Raw genomic sequence first — 19,002 nt, 5'->3', positions numbered from 1 at the left:
TAACTGTAGAGATAAAACCCGATGCACAATTTCACTTACAAAATGAGAAAACAATAAAGACAGTGGATTGCGAAGGGCGCACCTGCAATCCAAAAAAGGCAAAGACTGTTTCTCCGCTGGTTTTCGAATTCAATCTTGGTCACACTTCGTTAAGCGATTAGTTTCAGAAACCGATGTTGCTAGATCGTCATTGTACATACCGTGATATAAAGGGCGTTACTTCCACTAGCATACATTCAATATTTTATTATTTGGCTTATTCGCATTGGATACCGAATAATTTGACAATCGCTCAAAAAAATGCTCAATGAAAGTTGGTCGCGCACGATGTACCTCGAAGCGAATGATCGCCTGTTGTTTCAGAATAACTGGACATGTCGCCACCGTTCCATTAGAGCAACGTACAACAGTCAACTCTGAATGGTACACCAGCATTTGTTTACCAGAAGCTTTCGAAAAATGAGGTAAACCAATCGCAGAAGATTAATCATTCTCCACCACACATCAGTTCAAACAAAAATGTTTTCGAACAGTCTAAACATCGAATTGATGGGTCATACGCCGTAAATTCCTTGTTTTGTAAAATATATTTTAATACTACATAAGAATTTTGAGAAAATCGATATCCATGGATTTTTACTCTCACCTTCAGAATTATTTTTCATTCTATCCTCGAATTAGCAAGATTAACGTCCTCGTCGTCGCCAAGATTAACCGCTTCACTAATCCATAATATACAGTGGTGTCCGGAATTTAAGGGTTCATTTAATCGCCGGGTTTCTATAACAGAACCAAAACAAAAATGGTGCTCTTTACATTGACTAGTTTATTCAAAAGCTACATTTATAACCTTAATAATTAGTGTTGGGATTATGGATTATGTAACGGTGTATTTATAAAAAAAAACTAAATTCGTTATCAATTGGGAAATTATTTTATTTCACTTAGAGTTTCGGAGGTATGTCCTTACAACGTTAATTCTCGGAGAGAACTAAACATTTTGGAATTTATTATCAATCCTATACATATAAAATGTATTCTTTGATAAGGTAAAATGTGTTTAACAGATATTTCAAAATAGGAAATTTGATTTCCAAATTATATCAAAATCAATATTATAAAAGTACATTATCTTAAAAGAGAAGGATTTTTGCATACAATATTCCCACAGTTAGGTTATGTTATTGGTACTAACATAAAAACTTTGACATTTGGCATTCTTCCAACTTTTCAAGATGACATATATGGAGGGATGTGTTAACTTTTGCACGAAATATTCGAAACTATTACCGCATATTGAGCTGTGCGACACGGTGCTGCCAGTTACACAGTTTACCTCGCACTTTGGAAAGCAGTGTATCGTGTGTGTAACTGGCATGTTGTCAAAATATTTGAGTTCTGAGGCAGATTCGCATGTCGACCTAGATTTATTATTACTACTTTATCAGAGAACAAGAAAGAAACAGTGACTAAATGAAAAAAGTAGTTCTCATGGATTTTTTCTAACAAAACTCTTCATATATTTGCTATCACATAAAACTGAATAAACACGCATCAATTTAATCAACTTTTCATCTTGATCCATTGTAAAACTCTAGCAGGTGACACAGTTCTGTGCCTCGGCCACACAAGAACAGAGCAATCCATGCACACTGCCCTATCCTGTGCTACTCTGATTTCGTCTCACTATAGATATGAATAATCCGGTCAATTTCAGACTTAGAATAGAATTTGAATGTTCCCCATCATTTCCGTGTATGTAAAAAATTTTTTTCAAGGTCAAAGGTGGAAAAAATGAGTTATTCGCAATTTTCAGCAAAACGATAAGCTTTATCATAAAAATACCTTAGACGAAAATTGTAGATCATGAAATTATCTACAAAAAACGTATCGATACTTTTTTTCCTACAAGCCACTGTTTCTGAGATATAATGATTCAAAAAGTTGTGAAAGTTGTATCTAATGGTTTCACCAATATATTTTCAGCAGTAAACTTTTCTTAGAACATTGAAATGAACCGAGACTTGTTGTATTTGTAAGAAGTTCATCAAACAAATTATTAATTAACGAAGATATTCGACGATGTTGTTCTGCAGCGTTGGTATTTCTCGTGCAATCATTATAGCCATTAAATACGACAGTGAAACTGAAAAATTATAACTTTTACAACTTTTTGAATCGTTATATCTCAGAAACGGTGGCTCGTAGGAAAAAAAGTATTAATATATTTTTTGTAGATAATTTTATGATCTACAATTTTTGTCGAGAGTATTTTCATGATAAAACTTGCCGTTTTGCTGATAATCGCGAAAAACTCATTTTTTGATCATTTACCTTGAATAAAATTTTTTCCAAACACGGAAATGATTAGGAAGATTCAAATTCTATTTTCAATTGTATTTTAAACAATATGACTGATTTTACTCTCACGATGCTTATAACTATCACTAATGTACTACTCCTAGAAATATTGCAACTATTTTTTTTATGTACGTACATAATACTAATAATTTATGTTTCGCCGACAAAAATAAAAAAAAAACAGCGAAGAACGTGATCGGTCAGTCGAATAGAACCCATCGATGGATGTGCATTTGCTCTTGCATTATAAAGAGTCGGTTACGGTATATGGTTACGGCTTAAAATTGCATGTTACGGTATGAGTTTCATTCTTGATTTACCGATCGATATTTTTGAAAGATATACCCAGTGGCGTAATTTGATTATTGCTCTTCATTGTTTTTTAAATTTTTTAGTTTTACTGTAAAAAGATTCGTCGAAATCAAAATCGGACGTAGTTGAAATTGTTGAAAATTACGCGTTGCAATAGACGATTTTTTTTGGATTAATTTAAGCTTGGTTTATGCGGCTAAAATTAAAAACTAACAAATTAAATTACTAGTTTAAAGACACTGAAATGGTACTGGCAGTAGCAGTAAATCAAATTAAATTAAGAGATCGCCAACTGTTAAGGTCTTAGTTTAATTTCTTAATTTTGTGAGGTTATGTCGAAAAACTAAACTAGGTCGCGCGTGTCGAATCTGTAGGAGCAGCATAGCTCCGCTGGGATGTAGGCATTCGTAAGCTGCTCGCTTTGCTGTTTCGAGACATAATAAGCTTCTCTTCGATTCAAAATGTCTCGCCTGGGCTCGTGTAAGTGTGTTGGTTTTTCCCAAATAGTTGGAATTCCTAAAAGAAAGTAGCTTGTTATTCCCAGATTCGAGGAATTATTGTTTTATCGAGGAAGTTGTTCGGAGAAATGTGTACATGTATTATGTATTTTTAAATGCTTAGGCACATGACGTGGTCGCCACACGTTAATGTCCTATAGCCATCATTTTTTAATCCCTGCTCTCTCGGTATCTTTTTCCATCACCACCACCACCCAGATGTTCCGGAAAATAGTCTAACTGGAAATATAAAAAGGAAATTTTTCATTCATGTTATCACCAAGAATCCTGCATTTCTTCATTATAACTCAACATCGTTCATAATTTCCTAGAAATCCATGTGCAAATTCTTCAAAATCACTCAGTACATCTTTCTCCTTATCTTTCCATATATTTGCACATTCTGTGAGTTTCTTCTCCATGCTACCCTTGGTGGTTGGGTGCTCTTGGTAGCTATGTCAGGGTTGTTTCTCGGCAGAAAATAATAAAAGTAGCAGAATACCTAATGGTAATAGAATATTATTTACAAGTAAATAGTATTTATCCAATAATTTTCACAAACCGCGTTTGTGCAAGAGCTCAATTATATTTACACTGTTTGTACTTATATTTGTCACGTAATTGGACATTTTTGTAAACAATACATTAATAGAAATAGTTGAGGAAAAATTTTAGTCTGATACTCGATTTGAAATTGGAAAAATAGATACTCGTGGCATCTCACACTCGCTGTTAATCACCTTATAGGTCTATCTTTGTGTGAATTCATCAATTGCAGTGGAATTTTCGATGATATTTTTGCTAAATGTTGTTTTCAAATGACATTTCCTTTTATTTTTTTTTATTATAAACAGTAGATGATCCATTTTCTCCAATCTTGATTAACCGCGAACCACTCGAGTTAATTTTAATTTCTCTTTATTTCCTAGTTAAGCATTAACTGAATTTGGATTTATATAAAAACCCGTCCGGTATCATCGTAGTTTACGATTATCATCATCAATCTTCCGAGTTGAAAAAAAATTCCCCTTCGGCAAAAGAAAGCACATCTGGGGACATTCTTCGACGACACAACATCCGTTCCAAAAGAAATACGAGAAGCGTTAACTGATTGAGTGGTAGATATATATGTGGATTTGTTTTTTTTATGAAATGCGTGTTTTGATTGAAGACAACTGACCCATTTACTTCTTGTTTTAAAAATTGATATACAAAATTATAAATAAATTTTAGTAGAATGCGGAACTAGTATACGTGTAGAAATTTGAATGTTAGGAGTGACGAGTGGATAGATGTCAAACGGGTCCGCTCCTCCTTGTTAGCTTTGCGCATGCTCTGGAACGTAACGTCGTCTGCGCGGTCAGCGCTCATCAAAATGTCGTCAAACGCCTCTGGTAGAAACTTAATTTCTTTCTCAACCATCAAACAATTTGCGTTAATATTTACGTGTAAATATATTTTGTGTTGATAGGTAAATCATTGAAGTAAGTAATATTCACATATTCGTATCATATTACTTAACTAAAATATTATTTTTTATAACCTCAAAGTAGAACTGAAATCTGAATTATTCATTATGGAAAGTAAGAATGAAGAGGAATTGAAGATTGGATTATTTAATTGTCCTGAGTTAAATGTTATACGTACTTTTTTATGTATTACAGAATTCTATGTACATACAATTACAAATTCAATATCTAATTGATAAATACACATTTTCCAAATCTATTTTCTTGGTTAATGTTGAGTTATGTGAAAATATTCAGTATTCGAATATTTTTGTATGCTAATGTTCATTCGATGGCTCCACTACTTTAATGATAGTCTGGAAAAATAGTTACGTTAAGGAAAAGTTATTTGTTATAACAATTTATACAATCTAAAATAAAAAAATAGTATTATACTCAAATCTCTTAATTTAATACTTTACATTATAATCCCGAAACTAACAAATGAATATAAATCCAATTTATTGTAAGGGAATGTTGTCGATGTGTTAGTAATATCAAAAGAGAACAATTTGAATTAATTTTAGAAAAAAATAGTGAATAGAACAAAAGTCCATCCAATTTATTGAAAAAATTTTCTGAACAAATATCAATTTTTGGTATCAACATTGTAATGAAACAAAACTAATCACCAACTAATTCAAATCCAATTTCCTGAAGTTTCTTGTAATCGAAGGATGTTATTGTTAATTAATATCAAAATCAAACTAAATAATATGCAAAAAATAGATTGGAACAAAGCTCAAACAAACTTTTTTCGAGTAAATTTCAATTTCATGAAAATGTTTTACAGTTTGAATGAACATTTTATTGACATGAAAACATGAAATTAATCCATCTATAATAATAATATTCTACCAATGAACAAATACTATTTCAAAAGTACCCGCCGAAACGCAACGCATGCGCAAAGCTAACAAGGAGAAACGGACCCGTTTGACGTTTATCCATTTGTATGTTTTGGGTCACCATTTTTTTTTTCGAAAAGTACATACAAATGCTATTGAATATCATAGTTTAAACAAGTTTTGCAAATTATTGAAAATTTTTAAAAAAATTTTGTCGCATAAAGCATGAAGAATCTAACCTAAAAAATTTTTTATACAACTGCTAGTAAAATTGCCAATTAGTGTTAGAAGGATGTAATTGTTTACGTGGAAGCGTGTTATTTATGATACAAGTGCGTCAAATGATACGTTTGCGCTCGGGTATCACACCATATTTTATCTATGACTAGATTAAAATAGTGTACTAGCTTTTACCCGCGGCTTCACTCGCGTCGAATCCATTAAATAAGTATCAGAAATTATTATAATAGAAAAGAACGAACTCTGTAGCTATATTAGAACCTGAGATATAGATCTTTGAATGTAGAAAAATCGCCAAAAACCTGCAAAAATCCATAACTTCACATTGAATGGTCGCGCCTAGTTCCTCTATAACTCAACCGATGTAAGTGTTCAAAAACTCAAAAGAAAGAAGGTGTTTCAACGAGTGTTCTTAAACCAAAACGAAGTCTCTATCTTGAATGAAACCTGAGATATCGAGGATAGAACGTGTGTATGTGAAAAACTCCCATAAGTAATGTACAGGGGAAAATCGCATTTGAGTATAACTTGAGAATGGTGAAAATTAGATGAAATCCGATGGTTGATGGCTGATCTGTGCCAAAATTAAGCTCATCGGTTGGGTAGAACGCCTGAACGGATTCGGAATGGAAATCATCAAATTTTTTATAATATATAAGATTACACGCCACATTGCTGTTTTTTTTTCTCGCTGGGATGAAAAGTTCGCCCTTGACTTATCCTAATTCTGTATTTTCACGCGATAATAAATACTAAATGTCGTGTCATCTAGAGTAAACAGTTCGATAAACAAGTCGTTGCTACGATACAGGGAGCAATAGAAAGTTCTTCCCGGGAGGTAATAGCCAGAATACCAGGGACGAAAATCGGCGAGAGAAAAAATACGCTCTGGAGTACACAACTTTAACTTCCTTAAATGCGACTCTAGCCACTTCAATATTGACAATTGATAGTTTGACTTCGATGATTTGGCATAACTTTTTTCCACCACAAATACGAATCAATCAACAAATCGTATCGAAATCACAAACACATGTACAGAGGTTTCATCAATCTAATAAATATTAATAATTGTCCTGGAGGTACAATCAACATTACTTTTTGCAAATAATTAATAAATTAATATTGACATTGCGAATATCTTTAAGTACATTATATTGTTCAATAAATAAAATGTTTATAATTGTCTATTATTTATTTTCTTTCCTCAGTGTATAAGAAAAACTTTTGGATCTTATGCTTAGACTAAAAAATACGCCACGGCTGAAATACCACTTTTAGTCCTTGGCATAAAAATAACTATAATGGTGTACACTTATATCAATGTTTAAATTTGAATTTATGGTAGTTTTCAACATTGAATAATGGGGAAATAAAAGTATTATGTCATATAACGATAACGACAAATTTTTTCCATGTTCACAAATTCACTGAAAACGTCAGTTACTAAATCTCTATTCACGTGCTATGTTCACAGTTTCTTCATTATTTTTTATTTTCTCTATTGGTTCGGTGTTTATCACATTCTCGTTATTTATCGTCTCCTCTTCTTTAATGGGGTACATCCATGGCCTCAATACCTTCAGCTATCTCTTCCCGTAGGTCTTCCATGTCCTTTCGTCAGGTACTAAATTACTGGTTAGAGTACCATCTTCATCCTCGCTATATTCTTCATTCCAAAGGCTTTTTTTCCAGCGTCTTTTCATTTCTCTTCGTACATTGTATAAATAATTCCACGGGTTTTTGTCACTCAAGGAGCGTGTTCGTTTTTTTCAAGCTCGTTCTTTTGTCGTCCATATTCCTACATTTTTAATAATTAGATTAGAAAAAAACTTGGAATAGTAGGTGTAAAAAAATTAATGAAGTACTGAAGTCACATAGACGCACAGCTCTGAACCTTCAAAGCTCGAAAAAAAAATAAGTGCGGCTCGGTTCTAAGATTCCATAAAAAATTATTTATTAGGGAACGTCTTTAAGTAGTCTTTCAAATTGAAATCACTAAAACAAAATATTGTTTCAGATACTCAGTACTCAATACATGAATATTTGGTTTAAAATCATGCTGTTTTGATTAAAACGTCTGGGACTCGGAAACCACAAGAGTGAAATCAATCACGAGTTGATCTTATTTCATTTAGAAATCGATACGTGAAAAAATAACCGTGTGAGAAATGAATGAACGTATACCGTAAAAAGAAAAGAGAAGATTGAAAAAGGAAGAAAAAGATGCGTGTCAGCGACCGGTTGAAATGCGCATTTTTTTCTAATTCTTGGCTTACTCCGAGAGTCACAGACTTAGGTCAAGAAGCTAATAATAAACAGAATTACAGTACCGTATTTATACTGCCAAAACTAGAAAAAGTGTAAAAACTTCAAGATTATTTTTTTATAATTCCATTGATACCATTGTATTGAATAATAACATCATTGAGATGTTCATTTCCATACAGGCGAATTCTAAAATTCTTTTTACTTCATGGTGTATCTCCCTATGAATTCTCGCCTTCGGGTTCTTGAAGATTATGAAGTTGTTATTTAAAAACTAGCAATTTAGGTAACCCCACAAGTAAAAATCACAGCGACTGTACGGTTGAGATATCACCAGATTTTTAAAAACTTTGTTAACGAAAAAGTAGCGCCCTACATCGCCCACAAAACTAATACATTATTCCATTGAATTGGTTTTTGTTGGATGTCTCATCGCTCTAATATCTGTTTCTTAAAGAATTTTCACTTGCACAAAAGCAAGCAGCGCCAAAATAAAATGGTACTTTCATTTGCCTATATGTTATTACATGCTTCCACCTAATTAACAGCACAAAACAGAATCATTTTTGTTCATTCCTTGACATTGAAACGCAGCATGTGCTGACCATTAGCTGCTGGATAATCGATAAAGTAAATTGACTGGACGTTAAATACTTTGCAGCTACTGGTATTCTCTGGTAGCTTAGAGTGCAATTTGCACTAAAATGAATGGTTTTCTTTTCTGGACTTGACTGATTATTCTAGATACTTATTGGTCTGTTTCCTGAACAAAGTTTCAGACATGTCACTCATTCAAAACAACTAGTTTTCTCCAATAATCACTAAAAACGTTTTATGTTCCGTCAGGCAACGAAATTTTTCTCGTTTAGTAACGTAGTTCGACTGATTTTTCTGTCACAATAGCGGACGAAAGGACATACGCATTGTCGTGACAATGAAACTCTTTTTTTAAACATATGCGATCGATCTGTTAACAGAAGATTAGATTTTTTAATGAAAGCGAGCTTTTCATCAGCATTACTCACCGACGTTATTGTAAATGAAGGTTCCGGATGTGCAGCATCGTCCTTTTTTATAATGCCACTTTTAAAAGTAAAGAATCACTTACAGATCTTTTCTTCGCACAAAGTACTTTCAAGATAATATTTGAGTAGCTTTTTTTCGGTTTCTTCAGTTGTTTTCTATTCAAAAACGTGGCTATAACTAACAATATATATGACAAAACAAATATAAATCGCGACTTCTTGTTTTCTAGAACTCTTTATGTCGTTTCGAGCATTAGAGTATTGGGATTTTAATTTTCCGTTTATCCATTTTTTCCACTCTTTCCGATCTACTACTTCATTAAATTACTGTTTTTTTTTACCTTTTGTATCCTCCTTCGTATGCTACTTGTAATCAAGTTTTCTCGGGTTTTCTTTTCTTTATTTCTTATATCTGCTTCTGTCACTTTTTTCATTAGGCTTTGTGGGGTTCTTCTCCGGACCAGTGTTTCAATTAGTTACTATTTGAGCTTTTCTATAATTACGTCATTTCTCATCCTATCCACGTCGTTTTCCATGCTATTTTCCTCAGTTGTTTCATCTCTGATACTGCTATTCTACTCTGTGCTTTTTGTTAATTGTTTCACTTCCGTATATTAACGTGGTAACGGTTATTGAGATGTATACTTTTATTTTTAAGTCTTCACCTATTTCTTTATTTCCCGAAAATTGCCTAATTTCGAGCATAGTATATTTAATTTGCTCTTTTTATTTTCTTCCCTATCTCTATATCTATTATTCCATCTTCTGTGATTATGACGCCCAGATATTCAGAAGTGGTCACTCTATCTATTCTTTTATGATCAAATCTTTCCCATCTTTTCTTTTTTTATTTACCACCATCCTTCTGCAGTTCTTGATATATACTTCCATTCTTAGGTCTTCTATTGTCTTTATTCATATGTCTACTTTTTCTTCCATTTTCCTAAATGTATCTGCTACTATTTCTTTATCGTCTGCATATATATTAATCCGTCCTATTACTAGTTTTAGGTCTCTCCAGTTTATAGTTTTTTTCTTTTATTTTCTTTATCATCCTTTTCATGACAAGTATAAATAGAAGAGGACTAAGACTATCTTCGTTCACCCCCATCTGTACCCTAAATTCCGTCGATCTTCTTCGGTCTATTTGCATTGTCTCTATGTTTTAATATATTCCTTTATTATTTTTGTTATTTTTCTATGAATTTATATTTTCTTCTTACCAAATCCACGTCATGTCATTTTTTGCTTTCCATTAACCTCCTTAGTATATACGAGGTCCGGCTATTAAATAACGTGACTGGTTACGAAAAGGGGTTTTATTATAAAAATTATTCTACATTCGAATGCTCCCCTTCAATATACACCCTTCCTATCGCCACATACCTTTCCATACGTTTTTTCCATTGATCTAAGCAGTGTTGGAAGTCTTCTTTGGCAAGGGTCTTTAGGAGCTCTGCCGTTTTTTGCTTTACCGCTTCCATCGACTCAAATTGGGTCCCTTTCAAAGCAGATTTTATCTTCGGAAAAGTATTCGGTGTTTGGGCACTGGAGTGCACTTACTGGCCTAATACTGCTCCACAGATAGCGCTTTATGGGCAGGTGAGTTGTCCTGGTGCTAAGCAGATTTTATCTTCGGAAAAGTATTCGGTGTTCCAGCACTAGAGTGCACTTACTGGCCAAATACTGCTCCACAGATAGCGTTATGGGCAGGTGCAAAATCCACGAGTTGTTCTTCCACAATTAGGGCCGAACTCGTTCTCGCCAAAACTGACAAATAGTAAGTCTGGTATTACATATTAAATAGAATATCTCTAATAGCCATCCATTTCCCGTTTGCCTTTAATAGTCTATCATTTCCGCTTCTATGTTGTCACCTCACCTTTCCTATTTTTGTTTTCCTTCTGTCCTTTTATCGTTGTATGATTCTCCTTCATTTTTCAATTCTTCTCTTATCATGTTTCAGTCTCTTCCTTCAATATGTCTTCCGTGCTTATTTCTATATTATTTTTCTTACCTCTTATTCTTGTTATTTCCTTTCTTTTTCTTCCTCCAATCGCTCTGATTTTGTTCCAAAAGCTTCTTTAAATGTCTGTATACTTATTTGCTACTTCTTCTCCGATTATTTATGTTTTCTTCTTTGCTTTTTAATTCTTCGTTTGACTTTGTTTCTCATTGTTTCGTATACCTCTTTATTGTTTTTTAATACAGCTCTTTCGTTTTTTAAGGCTTAACCATTTGTCTTATTTTTTCTGTCCACTCTCCGATTTTGTCTTCCATTCTTTTTATCATCCTTCTCCCGCAAATTTCCAACGCTTCTCCATATTTTATTTCTTAGAATAACTTCATTGGTTACTTCTTGTTCTAGTTTACCTAATTTTCTATCCGTTGCTTCTCAGTATTTCCCTCTATTTTCTTTTATTCGTAACTTATTTATCGAACTTCACTCATAAATCTCGTGAATTGTTGCTAAATACAATAAGGCACAAAATTGGAGGAAATAGCTTGTAAATAGTATCTTAATAAAGTCTTCCAACTACCAACAATTCATCATAAAAATAATATAATAATAGTGATGATAAATAAGCGACTAAAGTGACGAGGAAATGTACCCATATACTGCAGCAGGCAATCAAATCTTGTCGAATTTGAAAAAATTAAAAATGTTCGTCTGAAATAAGTCTCCTTTTAACTCCATCGTCTTTCTCCTCAACATAATCTTTCCCCTGCTAGTGGTTGGGTTAAGATGGTTGGTCAAACAATTCGGAGTGTAAAAGGGTGCGATGTCCTGGTGGAAAAGCACCTTAATAAGAAATTATGCGTGATATTCTCCTGCTATTGCTTTACCTTTTTGAACACAGTCCCAATGACTGTTCCAAAATAGTTCCGATGATAATTCCGGTCGATGAAACCATCTTTACATTTTTTGAGCAGGTTCGTCCTTTGCAATCGAATGTCTTGACCGTTTTTTTTTTATTTGGCGATTTCAGGTTTCATCTACCCAATCGAAGCAAAAGTTCGATCCATGGTACTTAAAATGCATTTAGACGGCCCAGACATTTTCATTCGAATACGTTTTTGGTCCAAAGTGAGCAAACACGTGGATAGTTTACGCATGCATAACTCTTCAGTCACTATATTCCAAGTGTATTCTTTTGATATTTCGATAGCCTCTTCTATCTCTCTAACCAGTTGATGAATTTTTTCGATGGCTCACTGGTTGTCTTGTATAGTACATTTTAGTTAACTTCGTAAAACGTGGAGAAACAAATGGAAAACTATGGTTGTTATTTGTGTTGAGAATTCATAAAATAACTGTTAATTGTGAAAATAATGAAATCGTCTATTTAAAGAAGTGGAACCAATTTTAAACAACGGGCGGCTTTTGGTTGCTGACTTCCAAAACCGTATTTACTTATTATTGAACAGGAAATTCAAAATGAGTACAAGATAATGATGATGAATACAAGATAATAAATATTTTATGTTGAACAATATTTTTTACACATTTAAACGTTATTGAGATATAGAACGAGTGATAAGAGTTTAGTCGTTTGTATGTTAACGATAAAGATAAATACATTCTGAGAATCATGTTTAGACCCCTCAACCGCGTAATTACCGCCCGGAAGGCTCCTGATAAACTCGATATAGATACGAGGGTCGTTTTTTTCACCTCTGATCGCTCTGTGCAGACGTTACGCGGGCAGAAGAAAGCGGACATGCGCTGTAGGTGACTGCGAAGCTCTCACAATATACACCCCGTCATTGTTGACATTCATGCGTCAGTCGGCGTTGTGCTACAGCCACGTGAACATGTCCGCCATTATTGATCTATGATTTGTTTTCTACAGGCTGAATGCCATAGTGCTGCAGAAATCCATCGGAGAATGAGTCGTTTGTATGGGGAAAACTTCATGAGTGATGGTGTTGTGCGTGATTGGTGTCGATTATGTCGAAAAGTAACCGTAAGTGTACCAATCTTTTGGAAATAAAATTATTGTTTTATATGAACTTGTCTTTTATTTATAGCCTATCGGAGGTTGAAAAAAAAACGGCTCTCGTACAATAAATATATACCAAAACCATAAAATATTTCCTAGAAATAAGTAAATTCGATTAAATATAATTCTTCTTTGTTGAATGATTTCGTGGATCCGTCCCTGTTTGTTTTCAACATTAGCCACATAACAATCATTTAAATGGTTTTTAGTTCCATGAATAGAACCAGAACGTGCCTCAAATACACTGTCTGAAACGTAAATAATCTTTCAACAACTTTGTGTAGTGTCTACAATGTAGACTTGAAAAGGTTTATCAAATTCTCATGATTTTAGATCTAATTTACAGAATTGTTTTTTTCACTACTGGTTTTTAAAGCTTTATCCACTTTTATTGGGGTAGAAACGTTGATCTCGTCTAGTCATTTTAAGAGAAGGTGGAGCCAAAAATCTAATCAAAACGATTTTATTTCTTATATCCGAAAGACGTTTAGTTTGTAGGGAATGTGGGTCTTTTTCCCTTTGGGCACAATTAAAAAAAAATAACGCACCTATTATTAAACAAATAAATCTTATCAAAGCTGTAGGCTTCCATACAAAACTTCGTTAACAATTTTTAATGTACATGCACATGAAAATTATTATATTCTTCAATATTAAATGCATTTTTTTAATACGCTTTTTTATTAGTTTCACCTGAAAGTTTGTATGTTTCTATCTGACTTTTTAGCTTTAATTTGAGTGATTAGATTTATTTTAAACTTTGTATATTTATCAAAGATTGACGACTGATCTTTCCTTTATTATTTTCATAATTCACCTGTTTAAGTAGAGCTGCTTCTTATAAATCTAAATTTAAATTGGAATTCGAAGATGAACTGATGCAACCAATATTCACAATGAGTGGCTCGATCATCGTGTGATTAATTGCCCTTTTCCCAGTTTTCAAGCTTCACATTTAAAGGCCTCCAAAAATAACTGTTCAGCATCACTCATTTCAAAACTATTATTTTTTCTTGAACTTTTCCCTCTATCTGTGCCCAATCGGGTTTAGTTCCCAATTATATGTTGGAGATCTAATCACTTTTTTTATTTAATTTCTCTTTTCGAGCCCTTCAAATTTTCCATAATCACACTAGAATTCTCAATATATTGCACACTGTAACTTGCAAGTTGAATCTAAACTAAACTTTTAAGAATACACAACTTGGACTTCCTCTCCTAACGGAAAAACCTAAAATCGTATTTTCGGTTGAATTTTTCGTGAAGAAATTCTTGGACATAAAATGAGACAAAATTTCAACTTTTATCGTCAAATGAACTTTACACTACCACTACATCAACGCTCACATTTAGCCTGTCTGTAGTACGTTTCGATAACCAAGTTATCGTCATCAGCTACCTTCAGTCTCGTCTTCAGCTACCTTCAGTCTCGTCTTCAGAGATTGAAGGTAAATTCAAATTTACCTTCTGTGTTGGTGAAGTTGTAGTGTAAATAGTGTGTTCAGTATGAATATCACCGATAGTTTCGAAAATTCCAATTTAATATAAGGCTTTTGACCAGTCCAATATTTTTTCCATTGTCATTGTTCTGTACAGCTTTTGAATATAAAAGACCAATAAAAGACGGAAACTTGTATTACCCCATGTATATTTATGAAAATTTTAGGAAATATTTAGATTATTCTGTAAAAATATATATAAAGACTATACTATGTTTTGGAGTAGAAGGTTGTATTACTATTTCATACATAAAAAAAGATTATAACAATATTTTGTTTTTGTTTCAGAACCCAATGAACTCAATTGGACCAATCCCTATATAATGTCCTCAGCCATATGTCAAAACTTCGTACAAAACGCTTGGAAGAAAGAATTATGCTCCAATTGTTTCAAATCCAAAGATGAACACCAAGAAAAACCTAAACCAAAACCAGTTCAACTGATACCGAGCGATAAAGTTGAAGGAATTATTAAAAACGGCAAAACATCTAAATCAAAACAGTCTGTTTGCTTCCATAAGGAATTAACTAAAATTATAGGATACGGAGGCGAAGATTGGTGCTCCGATACCGAAGATAATGTCGATAATGAAAGTAGCGAAGACGACATTATCTTGGATTCAGATGATGACGATTCTTATAAAGAATTACAAAGAATTACTAAAGAAAATACCGATTTCAATACGGTATCTTTAAAAGATACCGAAGTTAAGAAATCTTATACTCAATTACTTCTAGGCAAACCATTGATCGATGCTTCCGGTAAGAAACAAACATTACTTGTATCCGTAACTCCATTCGGTGAAGATTCATCAACCGCAGTCAAAAAATTGATTACCAAGAATTTGTCTCATATACCCATAGCTAAAAATAACAAAGAAATAATTGCCGAAAACAAAACTAACGTTGTTCTCACTTCATATACCAAAAACGAGGAAGAAAAGACAACGAATGAAGAGAAATCGTTGTTGGATGAAATATCTGAAACTTTGGAAAATAGTAAAAACCCCATACAAATTATGGGAAATAAAAGAGCTCAAAAACAAGTACACATTAACGTCGCGGATTCAAATAAAGAAAATATAGAAACCATTAATAATGAAGTAGAAAATGAAGAAGAGAATATGACAAATAAAATTTTAGTATCAGAGAAAAAGATAAATTTATGTCGAACTCCAGCGTTAAAGAAAGACGTCGAAAAACCAGTAATTTATCAAACTTCAACAGCTAAAATCGAATTGATAAACGCGAAGAATCTTAAAATTAATAAAGAAAATATTAATAACGCTAAAGTTAAAAGCAGTGAAAAAATAATAACAACAACAACAACAGATCCAAAGAAAGATATAATAACCACTACTAATTTTATTAAAGCAGAAATTTTGCATTCCAAAGCAAATAATCCTGCTACTAAAATCATTAAAGACGAAATTAACACCAACGTGGCAAATTCCATAGAAAAAACTAATGATAGTAATACACAGCCACCACCTCTTCCAGTTAAATATATACCTTTCTCGCAAACACGTGAACAAGCTGGTAAACCCGACGGTAGCGAGGATCCCGTTTCCACGGAACTACCTCCTCTACCTAGAACACCACCGCCTCCAATATTAGAATCACAAACTTCCTTTTTACACGGTATATCACCTCCTATATACGAAAAACCTAAAATACCTTCCAAACCAACCGGAGTGATATTAAGAAAATCCATTAACAACTCCCCGGTTCTAACTGTATATACAAAACCAAATGAAAAACCATCATTGGTAAGACAAGATTCCAATGATTCCGAATTAAAATCTAACAAGAGAAAAGCGCCGTTACCTCCAGAAGAGACTTATTCGAGAACATCCAGCGGAGACTCGACTAAAGATGACGATCCTATTTACGTATCAGCCGAGGTACTATCGAGAAAGTCGCTTTCCACGGATTGTTTAGCGGTAGAAGATAAAAGAAAAGAGAAAAATAAAGCTAGATTCTCGTTGAAGAAATTCCTCCGAATGGGTTCGAATAAAGATATATCGAAATTGAACCCCGAACTTTCTATGAAGCAAGAAGATTACAAACTCCAACCGAAACCACGATTGGTAATAGTACATCCCAGCGAACTGAACGGAACTAAAATTGAAGTTGTATCTAAACCGATTTTAGACCAAACGCTAGGTCACGAATATAGCACCCCAACCGGTGATTACGAAACGTACAACTCATCTTCATCCAAGGCGTCTAAACCGCCACCACCTCCAAGAAACTTCACCGAGAACAATACTAACAACAAACCGAATTTACCTACACCACCGAAATCCGTGGAAATTTTAAACAAACAAAGACAATTGAATCGAAACAATTCAAATAATAAAAAACAAGAAACTGTTTATGCTAATATAGGAGAAGTCAGGTCTTCCATAGTACCTAATAAACCCGTCAGAACGGCTAGTATGCGAGAAAGAGAAGCCGCTTTACAACAAAAACAGATAGAGAGAAAATTAGCTCATAATTACGAACCGATCGATATAAGAAAAGAGACGGAAAACGTTTACGATTATATCAATTCAACGAGATCTAGTTCGCCAGAATCCGAAAAGGGTAGTCCGAAAAGTAAAACTATTAGATTGGGTAAACGATCCGAGAGCAGCATAGACGTTTCTTCCGAGTACTACAAGTATGGTAACATACCTAGGAGTATGTCTTTAACGTATTGTGGTAGCGAGACAGAATCGGAGATTTATTCCCCGTATAGTTTCTACGGAAGCGAATCTGAGGTAAGTTTTAGATTTTAGTTCTGTTTCAAACAATCAGTACTTATCTCATGATAAACCTATTGTAACAGTAAAACGCACGTTTCGGTTTCTAAAAACATAAACTGACTTTTATTATCTTCATTGTAAATACATAAAGGCACAAAACAGCGCCCCTAACAAGAAGAAAGAAGTGAGGAGTTTTATAAATTTTTGTGTACAAGGGTCTTGTGATACATATTATGGTGGTATATACATTGTTGTCAGATCTTTCCATTAATCTTATGTTCGCAATACCTAAATGCCATAATACATTTAGGTGGCTATTGACTACTACAATAAAAAAGTTGACGTTTCAATAAATTATTATTGTTGGTGTTTATTAAAAGTCAGAATGGATCGTTTATCTGAAAAAGAAACGATTTTAACGATATTAGAATATGGTGATAGGTGTAGAAGTTAACAAGAAACGTGCAATATCTTTAATAATTTATATCCTAACCGAAATCCCATAATAAGATCTAATGTCATTGAATTAGTAAAAAAATTTAACGAAACTAGTTCAGTAGGCGAACGAATACATCCGAAAGGATAGCAAGATTAGAATCTATAAGACTTGTATCAGGCCAATAATGACATACGGGATAGAAACCAACAAAACGAAAAGCTTGCTTCGGATACCCGAATTGAAAACGCTTAGGAAAAACCAGAGTAGATCGAATCAGGAACACAGGGAACAATGTGGGATGCAAGACATCGTAAGTTGGGAAGATACTGGTACGCCCACGTGAGAAGAATGGAAGAAAGTAGACTGCCACGCATCGTACTTGAAGGGAAACCAATAGGGAAAAGAGAACCCGGACGACCACCTAAGAGATGGATGGACAGCTGGCAGTCCACCTCCCAGGAATTGATACAGAGGAACCTGCGAAACTCTCAGATCATGAGATCTTAAAAATGAAGAAGAAGAAGAAGTTCAGTAAAGGATTTATCCAAATCCGGGCGCAGAAAAACTGTATCAACTGAAAACAAATATTTAGATGTTTGTGTCTTGTTAGAAGACTATACACACTTGAGTACTAGGAAATTTGATATTTCGCTAACATCCGTAATGAAAATTTTACGTGGTAATAAATTCTATCCATGCAAAGTAACGTTCGTTTAAGAGTTGTCAGATGACGATTTTGATAGCTGTGAAGAGTTTGCAGACCTAATGATGGAAAAATGTTACAATCAAAACGATCCAAATGTTTTATGTAGTGTTGTTTTGCGATGAGGCGACTTTTTGTATTAATGGAAACGTATAAATCGGCATAATTGTAGTTACTAGTCACGTAACAATCCTCGTTGAATGCGTGAATCCCAAATTCAATATCCCGAAAAACTGAATGTATGGTCCCTTTTTCATTGAGAGTAACTAAAATGGTAAGGCGTATTTAGATTTATTAGAAAATAGTATTATACCTGATTTGGCTCGGATATTTCCAAATCCAAGTAAATATTTTCAATTACTTGATTATTAGAAATTTTTAGACAAAAACAATATCCCAAAAGACAATATTTGGCTACAATAAGATGGTGTACAATTTTGTAACTTTGATGGAGATACTGTAAATGTAGCTATAACTAGAAAGATCTGACAACAATGTAGATACCACCATAATACCGGCCGTAACACAAGACATAAATATATACATGT

The 19,002-nt window shown here is 33.6% G+C and overlaps 1 protein-coding gene across 1 annotated transcript in view; it reads left to right on the top strand.

The window, feature by feature from the left end:
* The window catches only part of LOC130899368 (uncharacterized), a 52,558-nt gene that overhangs the window by 19,034 nt on the left and 14,522 nt on the right, over positions 1–19,002 (top strand). Inside the window, exon 2 of the mRNA XM_057809274.1 lies at positions 14,851–17,327. Coding sequence (XP_057665257.1) covers positions 14,851–17,327 — 2,477 coding nt within the window. The remainder of the gene's footprint in view (positions 1–14,850; positions 17,328–19,002) is intronic.

Source organism: Diorhabda carinulata, chromosome 11 (genome assembly GCF_026250575.1).
Source record: "Diorhabda carinulata isolate Delta chromosome 11, icDioCari1.1, whole genome shotgun sequence".
NCBI lineage: Eukaryota > Metazoa > Arthropoda > Insecta > Coleoptera > Chrysomelidae > Diorhabda > Diorhabda carinulata.
The sequence above is the reverse complement of the archived record's forward strand: the minus strand, read 5'-3'. Positions and strand labels throughout refer to the sequence as shown.